The following is a 17,219-nucleotide window of genomic DNA, read 5'->3' on the forward strand; positions in this document are numbered from 1 at the left end:
AGAAACAAATCATCATTATTTCATAAGTTGTTTTTATAATCTCTCTCAAATATCTATAATTTACTGTCTATTAAATGTCTTTCTTTCAATTTTTATTATTTTATTTTGTGTTATTACTAATTATATTTTATTTATTGCTTTTATTATCTTCGGTTTGTTTGAATCTGTTTGTTAATGAAAGATAATTTTAACCAAAAGTTACCTTTTCTTTTTAGAAAACACACCAGCAAACAAATCCTATATTAACAAAAACAAGTAACTACTACAATAACAATAATAACAATCTCATTTCCATGGCACATTAAAATTGGGTCCCTTGAACCTATTTAAATAAATAGTATGAATAAGAATATCATAATCCAAATACAGATGATCTTATAGCTGAATTTGGACATAACATGAATAGATGATGATTCTATAATCTATGGCATCACAACATGAATGGTACAAGAGAATATTGGCTTGAGTTAAGCCTTGAATGGAAATGAATGACACGGTTCAACAAAAAATCTCCATAGCATTAGTAGTGACCCACAGCCTTGCCACACCTCGGAGCATTACTTGGAATTGGGTACTCATCTCTCCATGAATTTGCAGGAGAATACACCCTAAGGTAAAATTGCTGGCCCAAATACTGATGAACCCAATTCTCAGATCTCACATTCCACATTCCCACATTGTCCAAAGGTACGTAAAGTGCAGTCCATGACTTGGGATAAACCTGTCAAACCAAATAATACTTTTCAATAATGTCAATTTCATTGACATTTCACAAAGGCTGCTTAATAGTTCATTTGAAAAACTTCTCCACAAGAAGTTTTAAAGACAAATCTTCATGATAATTTTATCTTAAAAGTATATTCTAATATGAATTCTGATATAAAGAAAATCACATTAAGTGTTATATCAGAAGGGATAACAAACATGATTACCTGAACTGTGGAACGAGAAATTGTGTCTCTTAAATTGTAACTAAGCCTGCTTGCTTGTGACCATAGTCCTCCATCCATTCTGCTCGTTCCAATGAAAAGATACATTATTATAATGTCTAATTAGTATGACAAAAATGTTTAGATATGTGTACATTTTTGTAAGTTCAATGGAAGATAACAAAGAACTCAGTAGTCAGAATTTCAAGAGATACACTTTACTACAAGTTGGTGAAGGCAAAAACCATTGATCTCAAAGAACAAGAGAGTTGTTTCATTGAAGTAACTCATTGTATTAATTGAATGAAAAAAAAGAGAGATGTAAATGAGTGTGCTACATGCATCATATATAAAGCTTATTGAACTATACAGAAACTGATCAGAAAGCAAGTAGAATCGAGAGGGGTAACACTCTGAAGTTTAGTATCAAATTTTTGCAGCTGAAACGAATGATTCGGTGATCTTACCCTACTACAAAGAAGCTGTGGCCGTCAATGTGCCAAGATTCCACAGTGTCTTCAGTATTCTCAAACACAACCTCCAGAAAGGCACGGAAATCGGCTTCCATGACAGAAGTTTGAAGGTAACCACCACCACCAGTGGGGTTGTCAGGGATACTTCCAAGTGAGAACACCCCTTGGATCTTGTAGTAATCAGCCAGTTTAAGTGGTGTATCAGCAGGTATGAAGGACACACTATTGACAGCATATCTCTGTTTGCCATTGATAACTGGAGCAGAATTTTGAAGTCTAATTGTACGAGTTGTGTTTATCATACCATAATGGTATGATCCTTGTGGATTAGGTCTTGGCCCACTTGCTGTCAAATTCCTCCTGATGTAATTATATATATGTAGTAAGTATGGTAGTACTGTGTTATACAATATAGTTCAGAGACCAGATAATGTAAAAACTTGGCAGCATAAAATCACATAACCTTGTTATATATCACTTTAGCTCTTCACTATGGAATAATTAGATCTCAAATACAGTACTAATATAATTAAGTGGTGGAACTAATTCATGGCATGTCTCAGTTTTCATAATTGTAAATGATAAAGAAAGAGTTTAGAGGTACTTTGGAATGGTTATTTGATTAGAATTGGAGTTTTTTCAACTACTTTTTATGATGCAAACCTTTCATTATGTAGATTTCTGAAAGGAAACTTCAATTCTGATTGAATAACAGCACTAAAAACACATAGCATCAAAATTGTCTTATTAAAATATCAATATCTAGTTAATGGAGAAGATGAAAATGTGAATCTAAGTACTTAACTGAGTAAAAAAATATTCTGGAAAGTCACATGTATCATTTAGCTTTTGAATATAAAATAAATACCTAAGAGAACGAGCTTGGTTTAAAGACCAATCAACTTGAATAGTTGGCCCCCAAGGAAAAAGGCCAGTAACACTTCCTCCAGAGTTACTGTAACGAAAAATGGAGGTAGCATTCAACACTTGAGAGGTAAATCTAGTTGTGACAACAATAAGGTAGTCTTGGGGTGGTTGATCAGCTGTAACCAACACAGAGTAAGTCTGCCCCAGATGAACATCAAGTGAGTCATAAATGTTTTGGAGAGTGTGGGTCCCTTCCACCTCAACAATTGTCATTTTATGACCTTGGATTCTGAAATTGATTGAAGTTGTGAGACCCACATTTGAAATCCTGAATCTGTATGTCTTGCCTGCCAAAAATCAAATGCCTCATAATTTAACATGAAATTATTCATCCAATTATAGATACATCTGCTATGGCATCAGCTTTCAAGTAAACAAGTTGCTTAAAGTTCTTGTATACCTTGATCAACTGTGAATGTGTAGGCATTGGAACCACGTCCATTGATGATAAGTCCATCAGGGAAGGGAAGGTCATTTCCACCATCCAAAATTGCCCTCAAATCCTGCAAGAATAAACACAATTTTGCTGATTATTAGTCTCTTTTGAAACACATTTGCTAGTGAGCAAATCAAGTCAATTGGTTAAGGACACAAAAGCTACAACTAGTAGCCTCTATCTTGAAAATCACATCCAGAGAAATTATTAGATGGTCCCAAACCACCAAGTGTTTATTGTTCTCATCAACCTTCACCCAATATAGAATTGAGATTTCCAATTTACGAGAGAATTAATGGCATTCAATTTCATGTCAGATGAAAATTAGTCTGCACCAATAAACCGTAATAATTTTTCCTGACTCAGGAAGACACTTGGGTAGGATTTCTTGGAAAGTGTAGATTGTTTCTTAGTTATATTGCATAGAATACAAGGACTACTAATAACATTGGGAATGCAAATAGTGGAAAAGTGAAAACATATGTACCCTTAATTTGAATTAAAATGCCAGCAAACTAAGCCAAATCCAACAACAATCATCCAAAGAAAGCAACTTACTGTGTGATTTCTCTTGTACCAATCTCCTGCCAATATAGTGAAATCTCCTGCCGGAGGAGGGAAAGGCACCGGAATCCCGGGGCGGCTAGCAATTTTGAATCCACCATAACCTCCTGCTGCCTTGTGGAATGCAAGGGAAGGGTAGTAGAAGTAGCTACCAATTTGATCCTTTACTTGAAGAACATAAGTGAAGTTGTGCCCTGGTGAAATTGGACAATTGGTGCCATACACTCCATCCTGCCATGAGTTTCTCCTCTGCAGCACTCCATTCCTATACAAAGAATCAAGTAGTACAACACTGAATTCTCTCCAAATGAATTATAGAATTTACATGTGCGTTGAAATTGCAGACATGGCCTTGAGATTGCTATCTACCTACTTATTTGGTTCTCACTAATTTGCACATCAAACATTACCTGCTATTTTGGGGACAAAGGCAAGATTCCATTCTTGTATTATAGTGTAACATTAGCATATTAAATCAGCAATTTAATATTTTGTAGATCAGACAAGTATTTATATTTCAATCAGGAGGTGTCTATAGGGTATTTGGTGTCCCTCTATTCTGCCATATAGACTGATTTTGATATATTAAAAGTAGCCACTTTTAATTAATCAAATTTTACAAAATTTCTCTGAATAATTATTTGATTAAGAGAGGGTGTTTTAAATACGATTTACAGTAAACATATGAGGGTGACAACAGAAACATCTTATGATCTATTGAACCACATAACAGAAAATCAGTGACAGCTACAGTCCAATTATTCTAAAATCACCCAGATCTGGCATTTAGCATACAACATATTCCAATAAACAACACAAACCATGATCGTAATTCTGTATTATCCCTTTTAAACGACGCCGTAGCATCCAAATTAGGCTCTCATAAATAGTGAAAAAACAGAAGGAAGAGGAAACGTTTTTTTTTTTTGCGGCTGATACTTTGAAGAGTGGAGTAAACAAGAAGGAAACCAGAGAGAGAGAGACTAACCAGGATAAGAGGAAAGGTTCATCCAAGCTATTGAAAACATTGATAATCAAGTTATCATTGGTCACGGCCTCAATTTGTGGCCCTGGAAATTGCCAGTTTATCAGAATCCCCTGCAATAAGGATTTTCACACCATATATTAATTTCATTCATAAGAACAAACAACAAATTAAGGTGATAAAGGAAACTAAAACAACAACAAAAAGTACCTGTTGTTTAACACCAAGAGGATAAATGTCTCCATATGTGACATTCCAAGTATAAAACCTATAAGGGTCCTCCCCTCTAGCAGATGCCACTAACAACAGTACCAAAAATAAGACACTACACACTCTCATGGAGCACCCCATTTCTTAATTCTTGGTGTTTCTCCTTCCCTCCCAAACCCAAAATGTGTATATGGGAAAATGACAAACTTTCTTCAACTTTGAACCAACCAAGTTCTATATTTTTTTAACACAGCACCCTCTTTTCCTTTGTGCAAAGGGTTCACAGCCAACCCTTTGCTTTTTGCCTTTTGCTTTAGAACTCACTCAGCCTAGACGGCTGATATAAAGAGAGATAATGTCGGTAGAAAGAGAGAGAAAACCAAAGGATTCTTCAACAGAAGCAATGGATCATTAGGGAACCACCCCTTGCATTTGCATGTGGATGTGTGAAATGGTAGCCAGAGGCATAATTGAGCTGTACCCAACAATGCAGTACCTTTATAATGAGTGTCAGTAACCTCTTCAGACCACGTCCCTTCAAATTGACCATAATTAAGTCATTGATGTTAAAAATAGACATAAAACAAACCAAATAAATAAATATTTTCCAAATTCCCAGAACTAAAAATTTACTCACCATATAAATATAAAGATGCAGTGGAATAACATTTTACTTTGTACACCAATAATGCCTTAATGATAGAACAGAACTTCAAACTATAAAATTACACATTACCATAGCTCTGGTACAAATAGAAGGTTTAACTTAATTTACTGTAACTGGGATAATGGATGAAAAGAAAAAGGTTAACATGATTTAAGTTGTGGTAACATAAAGAAGTACGACATATGAGGGATGAATGTGTCTTTTTGTTCTATGTTGTGTTTTGTTGTGAAGGGATGAATACTGATATGATCCAGAAACAGTGCATTAGGGTCTACTTTGTCTGCAGGTGTTTGAAAATCCTGTTCTTGTGCATTGAAAGCCGCTAACTACTTTATGTGACACTTACTAGATTTTCATTCTACACGTTCATTTCATGCCTCATCCAAATTCTAATCCTTTCCTTAATGCTCTCATTTTAGAAAAGAAAAATAGAAGTTCTTGTTGTTTTATGATTGGATTCGGTTTCTTCTGAACAAAAAGAAAAAGCAAATCAATAAAAAAAAATCACAGAACTTGAATCTAATATGATGTGATTAATATTTCACACAACGTAAGAAAAAATATGTATAAAATTGATAATTTTAAACTAACTATCTCAAATATTGCAAAAGTAAAATGACAATAATTTTAACGATTTGTTTTTATTAGTTTAAAAGAATATCATTTTAAATTTTGACAGAAATGACAATAGTTTATATATTTATTTAGACAAACTTTTCAATTTTGACTGAAATATTTAAATTTAGTTATTTAAAATATCTTGATTATGACAAACTTTCCTGTTTTTGTCTGAAACATCTAATTAGTTGCTTATTTAAATATTCTACAATCACTTTATCTTTATTATTAAGACTAACTTTTCGGTTTTTCTCAAATATTTAACTATACTGATATTTAATTTGGCAATACTTTTATTAACAGCATTCATAATCATGTTATTTTATTTGTACTAAAATTAGCGAGAAAATAATTTTTTTTCTTGTTGCTGTTTTTGCCTATTTATTGTGTTTTTATTTTGTTTATGAAATTATTGTACTACTAAACTACTGCATGGTCAGCACCTCTCAACATCTTCACATGTCTCTCACAAAATATTTTAAAACATCAGTAATAATTAATATATTAAATTATTTATAAAATATGATTAAGATGTTATTGAACTACTTCTTAACCCATATAAGTTCACACTAACAAAGGTTCAAACAAAAAGTATAGCTTAATATTTTTTAAATCTCTTTATTATAAATTCCCTTTATTATAAAGAGTCGAGAATCGAAAGACCAAAAATAATAAAAGAAAAAAACACTTACAGATAAATTCGTCCATTAAGAACATATATGTTTTGTGAATAAAATATTTTTTTTCTAATTGTTATATAATCCTTAAACAGAAATACATTCTTGATTTATAAAAGGCTATCTATCAATGCCATTCAATTTAAATGAAAATAATATATATATATATAAATTCAATATTTTTTTAATTAATCTTGCATATGATACATGAAAAGAACTAGTTTAAATGATTTTAACCTTTTGTTTTAAAAAATAAACAAAGATCGATTTGAAGAACAAAATAAATGTTAAAAATTATTTTTTGAATAGAAACAATGTAATGATTATTTTATAGAGACTTGAGAAACAGAAGATAATATGATTTGAATTTGCTTATATATTCGTAAGAATAATTTTCTATACTTTTTTTTCGGCTTCTGATTACTTTATAAAAAAGACAAAATAAACAGTTGAAAACTTAAATGTTTTAAGAAAGTAATTATACGCGTTTTTATGGATTTCTTTCTCGGATATCAAGGGCTTTCCACGGAAAAATATATGAAACTGAAACAATCTTTATTATACACAACGACTTACTATTCCCAAGCAAATACAAAAATTTAATAAAGATTAAAATAACCTTTTAAATAATGATTTTAAAAGCATCGATTTAAATGTTATTTAAAATATAGAATTCAAGTATCATTATTTACAAAACAATCATGGTTCATATTTTAATAGTCCCATTAAGAAGTTGTTGTAAGGTGTTGTGGTTGACTTATTTTAGACTAGTAAAATGTTGATCTTTGATTGTCATTTAAGTGATTAAAAAATTTCATTAAAATCAGATAATATTTTTACACTTCAACTCTTTATTTAAAATAACCATTCAAACAATGCAATACTTCCCGCTTCAATATTGTATTTTAAAAACAATTGTTTTGCACTTGAACTTTTTTTGAAAAGAAAATTTATTAAAATAAGAGAATATGATAAAAGAAGCCCAAACGAAACATGTATTTTCCCTAAGTAATAAAAAGTAAAAATTATTATTTATATTTATCTATAACTAATAATAAAGAATATTTTTTTAACGATTCCATAACTATTTTTCGTATACATTTTGTTATCAATTATATTTTTATTAATATAATTTATTTTATTTTCACATTTTATAATTATTGTTTTTAAATTCAATTAACTATTTATAGCAAAAAAAAATTATAATTTTTTAAAACAACTTTTTTATAAAATATTATAAAAAATAATTTAATAGTTATGGATAAAATTATTTTTTTTATTTTTTATTGTCATGTCGATGTTTTCACTAGTAGATCATGATATGAATTAGAGAAAGCAGATAACTACAATAAAAACAAGGGAAAATTCTTCCTACATATGTATTCCTCTAATTCGAAAAATATCCAAATTAATCTTTGAAAATATTATTAAATATTAAAACAAAATGTGATATTTAGATTATAGAATTTAAAAATTAAAATTTGTATTTTTTTTTACTTTAGAGTAAAAAATTTGGAATACAATTTATTTATTTATTATAGATTCTAAAATATATTTTTTTATTCTAAATTGTATTTGGGATCGTAGAACTTGGATCGTAAAATTCAAAAGAGAAAATTTTCGTATTTTTGAAAGTGTGGGTGTAGGGAGAAATCATGAGGTGCAGAAAGAAATTTCCAAACAAAAGGGCTTAAAGAAAACTCAACTCGTATACGTATAACCGGGCCCGGCCCGCAAACTTCTTCATTCAGGTTTTCCCTTCCCTCCTTCACTTCGCTGCATCACCACCATCGCCATCGCAATAATGGAAGATTCTCACCACCATCACCACCACCACCCCAACGACCACCCACCCTCCTCCTCCCCTCCCACCACTGGCACCTGCTGCAAGTGCGGAGGCCCTACCACCTTCGCCCCCCCTCAGCCAAACCCCACCTTCTCCCTTCCCCCAACCTACCGCCCCATCCGCGCCCCCGCAATCCCCCCAGACCCCAACTCCACCCGCGCCATCATGCTCTCCCCGGTTCCACAAGCTCAAAAGGTTCCCATTTTGCCCCCACCCCACGACTTCCACACCCCCACCAAGCGCATTCACTCCCCCGATGATATTCGCCACTTCCACGACTCCTTCTCCGGCAAAAACTTTCTTGGCTTCGTTGTTGCCCTATCCGAATCCTTCCGCGGCCGCAAAATATCCGATCAATGCCACCAATCCCCGACCACTCTCGCCGTTCTCTCTATCCTCGAAACCCTAACCCTATTCGCCGACGAAACCCCCCCTGTCGCGCAATCCGCGCGTTACGGCAACGTCGCGTATCGCACCTGGCACGAGAAAATGTCCAATTCCGCTGAATCACTGATCCTAAAGCTCCTCCCGGAGAATCTTCACCCGGCGACTGTCGAACTCGCGCCCTACTTCGCTGACTCCTTCGGAAACGCGAGTCGCATCGACTACGGCACCGGCCACGAGACGAATTTTGCTGCGTGGCTGTACTGTCTGGCGCGTCTGGGAGTGGTCGGAGAGGAGGATTATCCGGCGCTGGTGGCGAGGGTGTTTGTGAAGTACTTGGAGCTCATGAGGAAATTGCAGTTGCTGTATTGCTTGGAGCCTGCAGGGTCTCATGGTGTGTGGGGGCTTGATGATTACCACTTTTTACCCTTCATATTTGGGTCTTCCCAGTTGATTGATCACAAGTATATGAAGCCTAAGTCCATTCATAATGAGGATATCTTGGAGAACTTCTCCAATGAGTATCTTTATCTTGCTTGCATTGCCTTTGTGAAGAAGGTGAAGAAGGGGGTGTTTGCCGAGCACTCACCCATGTTGGATGATATCAGTGGGGTGCCCAACTGGAATAAGGTGAACAGTGGGTTGCTCAAGATGTACAAGGCCGAGGTTCTTGAGAAGGTCCCCATCATGCAGCATTTTCTCTTTGGCTCGATAATTAAGTGGTATGTGCGATGCTGTTTTGATTGTATTGCTTTGATTTGGTTCTCTCTATGCACTTAAATGTGTTTGCCATAGTTGCGCTGTAGTTTGGTTAGTTGTACGGAGTGTGGGAATCAGGTATAATATAGATTAAAAGTGTGTTTGGTATATCATCTCTAATGCTTGTGTATTTATGCTCTCACGAATGACACCCGTTTGCTGGGGAAAACGGGCATCCAAATTCGAAGTGGATGCTATCATGGATAGCATCTTCCATTGCTGAAAGAACATCGTCATTGCACAACCCAAACCAACAGGCCATGTAGATTGAAAGTCTAGCACTCGGGGCACCACCTCTAGATGTTCCTTTGCCAATGCCAAATAAGCTGGCATTAGCTGTAGTGGACCCTACTATTATGGAAGCTGTTGTATTCCATGTCCATCATTATCTTGAGCTGACTGGAAAAATATCTTGTTGACAACACCGTCTAGAGGACCATTTTCTGCTTCAAACCCTTTTTGAATAGAAACCCATCACCAATAATTTTCCTGAAAAATCCGCACTCCAGGTGAGCGACGACATAGTTAGCAAATGATAGAATGTATATATCTAGAGCATACCATAAGTTTCTACCATAAGCCAACTATCCAAAAAGTTTTGCCTGTTTGTTGAGGAAACATGAAATAGTCGTATGATGAATCTAAATAGATTTATTCATGTAAGAGAGTGCTATGAACTTTGAAGCGAGGATAGAACACAAGTCCATCTAGTGTGTGCCGAAATTTATTTTTTTTATTAGAAGAATTAGGTTGGCAAAGATAGAAGTAGAAATCCAGACCACTGTCATAGACATCCTAATACTGTGTCATAGATTAACACTATCCCAAAATTTTAAACATGAGGTGAAAGCATGTGATTGATTTTATATTACACTTTAACTTCTTCAATTGCTTAATTTATTTACTTCAATATAAATATAGACTTTGTACATCAATCTGAAAAACCACTTTATGATAGATTTTGAATTCTTATTTATTGCAATTGGCTAATGTAAACTTATCACCAGTAACACACTTTCCCTTGAATTTTTTGGGCATGGGACCTAATCCATAACAAGTGAAGCTTTCCCACTCTAGCCAGATTCCTGAAAATCAATGTTGAGTCTTTCACTTTTAAGCCAAATGACAGAAAAAAAAGTATAAAAAGGTAGTTACCAGAGTCAATGACACCAACAATGACTTCAGATGTGCCTTAGGATTGCCTGTGTAGATAGTATCCAATACAAGAAAATCCCCATAATGTATTTTGTGGAGTTTATTCATTTTGCTCTAAAAAATGGAGACTACTGATTTATGTTCTGAAACACAATTCAAAGCGTCACTCATAGATGGTTGATGGATTCCATATAGAATATGTTTCATCACAGTGAAACGCATATACTACTACAAATTGGAGGCACCTAATTTAAATCTAGAAGCCATTCTCAAAATATTGAATTAGTCTTCTATCTCGTATTTTCAAATTGTTTCCTTGTACAATATAGTGGAAAGATAAAAACAGAAGCATATAGCACTGGAATACAATACCTGCAAGTTGGCTAGCTTTCTCTGGTGTAATCATAGCTGAGTAGCCTTGAAAGCTTTTACTGTAATGGTGGAGGGCTGCTGCCTTTGCTCCATCGAGGCTGAGAAATGGAAAAGTTTACACAGGAAGACTATGTTAGCCTAAGTTATTCCATTTCTGAATAAATCAAGCTTAGAAGAACCAGTTGTTATAATTAGTTCCACCAATTTAATCTCAAATCGAGCCACACGCCTTCCAGTAACTGAAACTAGTATCTTATAGTTTGCTCTGATAATGGATTCTGGAGTAGGGCTTGAATGATCTCTCGTATAAACTATATAATGCTGCATCAATGCAAATACAAAAGCTAGTTTAGTTCTATACTAGTCAACAGCTTCTAGTATTGTAGCTGAGGTTGTATATGCATGCAACTCACGTAGACAGCATGCATGCATTAAGTCCAAGTGAATATGCTCCTTACCTTCCGGGTGGATCCTTTCACCAAAGTATATCCAATGAAAAGGAGGGTGGAATAACTTAAAATTTTGGCAAACCCCGTGATACACTGAAAGGGTCCAGAATAGAAGCTGGATGTGGAAACAGTGACTAATTTTATGGTATGTGATTCGTCCATTTTATAGCCAAATATACTGATCAACGTACTTGCCCCCTGACATAGAAAATCAGTTTCCTTGGCTTTATATTTTTCTGTTTATGATTTTCAGTACAATTGGGATTCTTTAGAAACTAAAATGACATTCACAAAAGGAGATAAAGTAAATATATATTTATGGAACTAACAACATTTGGACGAATTCACAGCTACACTATTTGGAACTAACAAAATTTGTCCAGAATTTAAAACTTGTATCATTCGTAATGAGAATATCTTGGAGAATTTCTCCAATGAATATTTTTACCTTGCTTGCATTGCCTTTGTGAAGAAAGTGAAGATGGGGGTGTTTGCTGAACACTCCCCCATGTTAGATGATATCAGTGGGGGGCCCAACTGGAACAAGTTGACCAGTGGGTTGCTCAAGATCTACAAGGCCGAGTTCCTTGAGAAGGTCCCCATCATGCAATATTCTCTTTGGATCGATTATTAAGTTGTATATAAGATGCTGTTTTTCTTGTATTGCTTTGATCTGGTTCTCCTTATGCATTTGAATGTGTTTGTTGTTGTTATTGAAAGGATTGGTGGCAAAGCAGGTCATGGAGGATGGTTCCATTTTGGTACCATGTTGAGAATTGAGAAACTGAGAATGAATATGATGAATTTTGTGTGTTGGGTGTACATATGAGTATTCTTATTTATAATAAAGAAGAAATACAATAATAAGGAAAAAATATCAATATCTAAGAATGAGAAATATTTGGTGAGATACTTTCCTATTTAATGTAATTAAGTTGTAGTTGCACCCATATTATTGAGCAAATACTTAGTTTCACATTAAGTGCTTTACCAGGCAAGGATGTTAGTTTGCAAAACATTATTTGTGAGACATAATTGCTTGTTTTTGCATGAGATCATCTGCTTGCACTTTGTATTGAATTCTGAATTTTCTGATAAAGAGTTTCCAAAGCAGTAGTTGTTCCATAAAATATCTATTGTGTTGAGTCCTTTAGTGAATTGATGCAAGAGTTATCATGCTTCAAATTAATTTCATATGATTATGTGCTGGCCTTCCTTGAATGTGAGCATATTATGTTCTGATGTTTTATATGTGTTGACGCCAGAATTTTAATATCAGAGCTGTGTTGGTTGCTCAGCATCAAACCAATATTTTATAATCCTTTTCCTTGATTTCACAAGCTTCTCAAATTGTATAAAACTTGCTTTTTCTCTTTGAATTTCTCAGTCTATGGGTAAATCACACGGCTCGAATCCCTAAAGTTGTTTCATATTTGAGTTGTTTCAAAACTGTCTGCCAAAGTACAATTTGGCTTGCCCGAGTACTTCCCTCTTGTTTCCTGTTTTTCCTTTTTAATTTCTGATTTTATTAATTTGTTCTCTGCCAGGGAATAGTTCTTGGCGTCTACTGCCGGCTGTCATGTGAGGACAAGCTATATAAAGTAGGTTGATGAAATCGGTACAGGGAGTCCTTGGAGGAGAATATAGCCATGGCAGCATTTTCATCAATCTTTTGATATACTTACTATATCGACTTTGCTTATTCTAGATAACATATAGCACCTTCTTAAAGGTAAAGATAATGGAATGAGTTTCTTCGTTTACCCATATCACTGACGTGAATGTTTGCTACATGTAAGAAGGATGGTTCTACTTCTGTACTCGCAAGAATATCAAATTGATGTATTCATTGTTGTTTCTGGTTCTTGCATTAGGATCTACATAGAGTGTAGCCCCTTAATCTTGTGATGACATTTGGATATGATTGAATTTTGTAGTGAATAAATAAGTTTGAAATTTTATTATAAAGTTTCCATCACTCACTTTTGTCATTAGACGATCAAAGTAATCTATGTTGTTGTTTTTATATGGTCTCAATTCCTTCTGTTCGGAAAAGGAAAGAAATGGAGAAAAATATATATTAGAAATTAAAGTTGTTTAAATAGAGAGAAAAATAATAGAAGCTGAAGAGAGATAAATAAAAAGTTTATTTTTGATGTGACAAAATAAAAAATTAAATTAATTGAGAAATATATTAAATTATTGTTAATTGAAATTAATAAAAATAAGTATAAAATAAAATTAAAAATAATTATTTTATGGAATTAAAATAATATAAAAATATTTACAAGGAGTTTGTTTAAATAGACATATATTATTTATTTTCTACCTATTAATTTTAAAAATAAAATGTAATAAAAATAATTTATATTTTAATTGATTAAATTCAATTTTTTATAAAATTAATTACTAAATATTAAAGTAATTTATTGTATAAAATAAATATTAAATATCAACTCTTCTTTAGTCGGTCAATCTCTTACCTGATTTTTTGATTTTGTGCTTATTTATATAATTACTGTGAGTCATTTGTTATTAGGTCTGATTAAGGATTTAATCTGTAATTAAAAATACACTATTTAATACTTGTCTTTGATTAGTGTAATGGTTTTGGTCGGTCTTGATCGGGTGTTGAGCTTCGGACAGTGGTCGTACGAACCTAACTAGTACACTTGCCCCAGGCTTAAGGATGTTGAATCTAAAGAGTCTTTATGACAATTGAGCTTTCCGAGGCGAGATGTGACATTAGCAGCGCCGAACGCGTGACATGATGCATAATGATTACCTAGGGTTTTTTGGCGCCATTTGATGTGGACCGTTGGATCAAGGGAGATCTAACGATTGATATGAAATGGACATTCGCTCTTCCTCTCTCCTCGAAGGCTATAAATAGTAGTCCCCCACTGTTTCGTCTAATTGCTCCGACTTCCAAACCCCAATCATTCTGGCAAGGTGTTTCTCATTCGTATCGAGAGGTTAGTCATATCTTCTCTTAGCTCTTTGTCTTCTCCTTTGTCTTCTTCGTCTTCTCCTTTGTCTTCTTCCTCTCCTGATTCCTCCACGACCGAGCCTTTTCGCTTGGGGCAATTCAAATGTTGTCCCTCGTGGAGACTTTTGTGAGGGTAAATGATCTAGAGGACGCTGTCGACCGGGCAGACCCGGCCGAAGAGTCATCCCATCGTTCGTGATTTGGCTGGGTTGATCCCAAGGTGACTGAGTTCATCTCTGTGTATAAGAATTCGTCCTCTCTTGGTTCATTTGTGGATAACCATAATCTATTTAAGTCGGATGTTGCTGATGACATCTTGGCAATTGATTATTGTCGACTAACCGATACCATTTGCATGGGTCAGGCTACCTCAAAGGGTCCTTTTTTCTTTGTTTATTCTTGCCTTTTTTATGATTTACATGTGGCCTTGCATTTCGATGACTTTACGATGGGTGTCCTTCGAGCACTCAATGTTGCTCATTCTCAGCTTCACCCCAACACCTGGGTCTCCCTTCAAACCTTTTGGCTCATATGCGACATGTTTTGTCTCTGTCTAACTCCTTCTACTTTCCTTCATTATTACATGTCCCACCCGGCTGACCCTGGTAGCTGGTTGTCTCTTATCAGTCAACCAGGTCACATACTCTTTGTCCCTTCACTTCCTCGTACAAAAACTTTAAAGGAAATCTTTTAAAATCTTCATTAAGCCCGAGGGGAGGGAGCTTTTTCTTTGAAGAGTACAACCGACCAAATTTCCTTTGTATTGGACTAAGACTTCCACTCGATTCAAACAGTAGCCTCGCCCGACCTTTAGCGCCGAGGAACTGGAGGTTTACGCTTTATTTGATAACCTCCCAAGGAGGCGGCTCCCTACTTGGAAGCTCTTATCTATATATATATAAGTCGTCCCTGTTGGGTTTAATAGTGCCAATGGTTTTGTGAACAAATTAGCAAGTTGTAAATCTGTACCAATGAACTTAATCTCACATGTTCCATTTGAAATGTGTTCCCTTAGGAAATGATGTCTAATTTCAATGTGTTTGGTTCTTGAATGCATGACAGGATTTTTGATTAAGTTGATTGCACTTGTATTATCACACAGCAGAGGTATATGGTTAAGTAAGATACCAAAAATCATTTAATTGCTGTCATAGCCATATGGTTTGAGCACAACAACTCCCTACTGCAATGTACTCTGCTTCAGCCGTGGAGAGAGCTACACAAGCCTGCTTTTTGCATTGCCATGAGATCAAGCTTGATCCAAGAAAGTGACAGGTTCCACTGGTGCTCTTCCTATCAATTTTGCAACCTGCAAAATCTGAATCAGAATATCCAGTTAAGCTTAATGAAATGTTACCTGGATACCACAAGCCAACTTCTTTAGTTCCTTGCAAATACTTCAAAATCCTTTTGGCAGCATTGTAGTGTGATTCTTTAAGAGCAGATTGAAACTGAGCACACATTCACACTGCAAAAATTATGTCAGGCCTGCTGGAAGTGAGATACAATAGAGATCCTATGAGTCCTCTGTATTTGGTTTCATCAACAGAAATTCTAGCTTCATCATGATCCAAGTGACAGCTTGTTGAGAAGGGTGTGCTGATTGGTTTACACTTGTCCATTTCAAATTTCTTCAACAGATCCTTGCAGTACTTAGCTTGATTCAAGAAAATGCCATCCTTGAGTTGTTTGACCTACAAGCCTAGAAAATAGTTCAATTCACCCATCATTGACATTTCAAACTCACTCTTCATGACTTTCACGAAAGGTTCACATAATTCTCCATTGTTTGATCCAAAAATGATGTCATCCACATATACTTGTACTAGAATTGTGTCATCTTCTTTCTTCTTAATGAACAAGGTCTTATCTGATGTGCCTCTGTCATAGCCTTGAGAGGTGAGAAAATCACTTAGCCTCTCATACCATTGCCTAGGAGCTTGCTTGAGCCCATAGAGAGCCTTTTTGAGTTTGAACACGTATTCTGGATGTTGATGATCTTCAAAACCTAGTGGCTGTGAAACAAATACCTCTTCATTTATATAACCATTCAAGAAGGCACTCTTCACATCCATTTGAAATAGCTTGAACCCTTTCATGCAAGAGAAGGCAAGCAGCAATCTAACAACTTCTAGCCGAGCCACTGATGCATAGGTCTCATCATAGTCTATTCCTTCTTCTTGATTGTACCCTTTAGCCACTAGCCTAGCCTTATTTTTGGTAATCACACCGTGCTCATCCATTTTGTTTCTGAATACCCATTTTGTTCCAATTATATTCATCTCAGGTATTCTAGGAACAAGAGTCCAGACCTCATTAAGAGCAAATTGATTCAGTTCCTCTTGCATGGCTAAAATCCAGTTGCTGTCCTTGAGAGCTTCATTCAGATTCTTGGGTTCCACTTGAGATACAAAAGCCATTGCTTCACAGAAGTTGTTCAAGGATTTCCTAGTTGATACTCCTTTCTCAATGTTCCCAATGACATTATCAAAGGTTAGGTCTCTAGGGGTTTTCCACTCTTTTGGCAAACCTGCAGGCACAGTAGATTCTTGCATAGCATGTGTATCAGCAGTATCAAAATGAATCGATTCATTTTGATTTAAAACATATTTAAATTCATTATTGTCAAGATCATCAGCAGCAATTTTAGATATGCTATGATCAGTTTCATCAAAAACAACATGCATTGATTCTTGTACTATGAGCAATCTTTTATTGAAGACTCTATATGCATGACCATTCAAAGCATAACCAATGTGCACACCTTCATCAGATTTAG

The 17,219-nt window shown here is 34.9% G+C and overlaps 2 protein-coding genes across 2 annotated transcripts; one reads left to right on the plus strand and one right to left on the minus strand.

Annotated features, from left to right (window-relative positions):
• Window positions 1-260: 260 nt before the first annotated feature.
• Window positions 261-5,068, minus strand: LOC137817887 (L-ascorbate oxidase homolog). Its single transcript, XM_068621115.1, has 8 exons — window positions 4,525-5,068; window positions 4,318-4,427; window positions 3,324-3,594; window positions 2,730-2,832; window positions 2,271-2,616; window positions 1,397-1,762; window positions 933-1,011; window positions 261-721 (listed from the first exon to the last, which is right to left on the minus strand). Exons 1-8 carry the CDS (start codon window positions 4,663-4,665, stop codon window positions 521-523), a joined length of 1,617 nt encoding a protein of 538 aa, XP_068477216.1. The 5' UTR covers window positions 4,666-5,068; the 3' UTR covers window positions 261-520.
• A 3,151-nt stretch (window positions 5,069-8,219) lies between these two features.
• On the plus strand, window positions 8,220-13,429 carry LOC137820455 (uncharacterized). Its single transcript, XM_068624562.1, has 2 exons — window positions 8,220-9,438; window positions 12,999-13,429. Exons 1-2 carry the CDS (start codon window positions 8,291-8,293, stop codon window positions 13,003-13,005), a joined length of 1,155 nt encoding a protein of 384 aa, XP_068480663.1. The 5' UTR covers window positions 8,220-8,290; the 3' UTR covers window positions 13,006-13,429.
• Window positions 13,430-17,219: the final 3,790 nt, after the last annotated feature.

This window comes from Phaseolus vulgaris, chromosome 11 (genome assembly GCF_000499845.2).
Source record: "Phaseolus vulgaris cultivar G19833 chromosome 11, P. vulgaris v2.0, whole genome shotgun sequence".
NCBI classification, from domain to species: Eukaryota; Viridiplantae; Streptophyta; class Magnoliopsida; order Fabales; family Fabaceae; genus Phaseolus; species Phaseolus vulgaris.

What these genes read in the sequence shown, in the direction of transcription:
- LOC137817887 (XM_068621115.1), bottom strand. Translation starts at nt 4,665, where the DNA reads ATGGGGTGCTCCATGAGAGTGTGTAGTGTCTTATTTTTGGTACTGTTG. An exon ending in GAACCTTTCCTCTTATCCTG is followed by an intron (nt 3,595 to 4,317) that starts GTTAGTCTCTCT and finishes TTCTTTGTATAG; the next exon opens with GAATGGAGTGCTGCAGAGGA. An exon ending in TTTCTCGTTCCACAGTTCAG is followed by an intron (nt 722 to 932) that starts GTAATCATGTTT and finishes TTGGTTTGACAG; the next exon opens with GTTTATCCCAAGTCATGGAC.
- LOC137820455 (XM_068624562.1), top strand. Translation starts at nt 8,291, where the DNA reads ATGGAAGATTCTCACCACCATCACCACCACCACCCCAACGACCACCCA.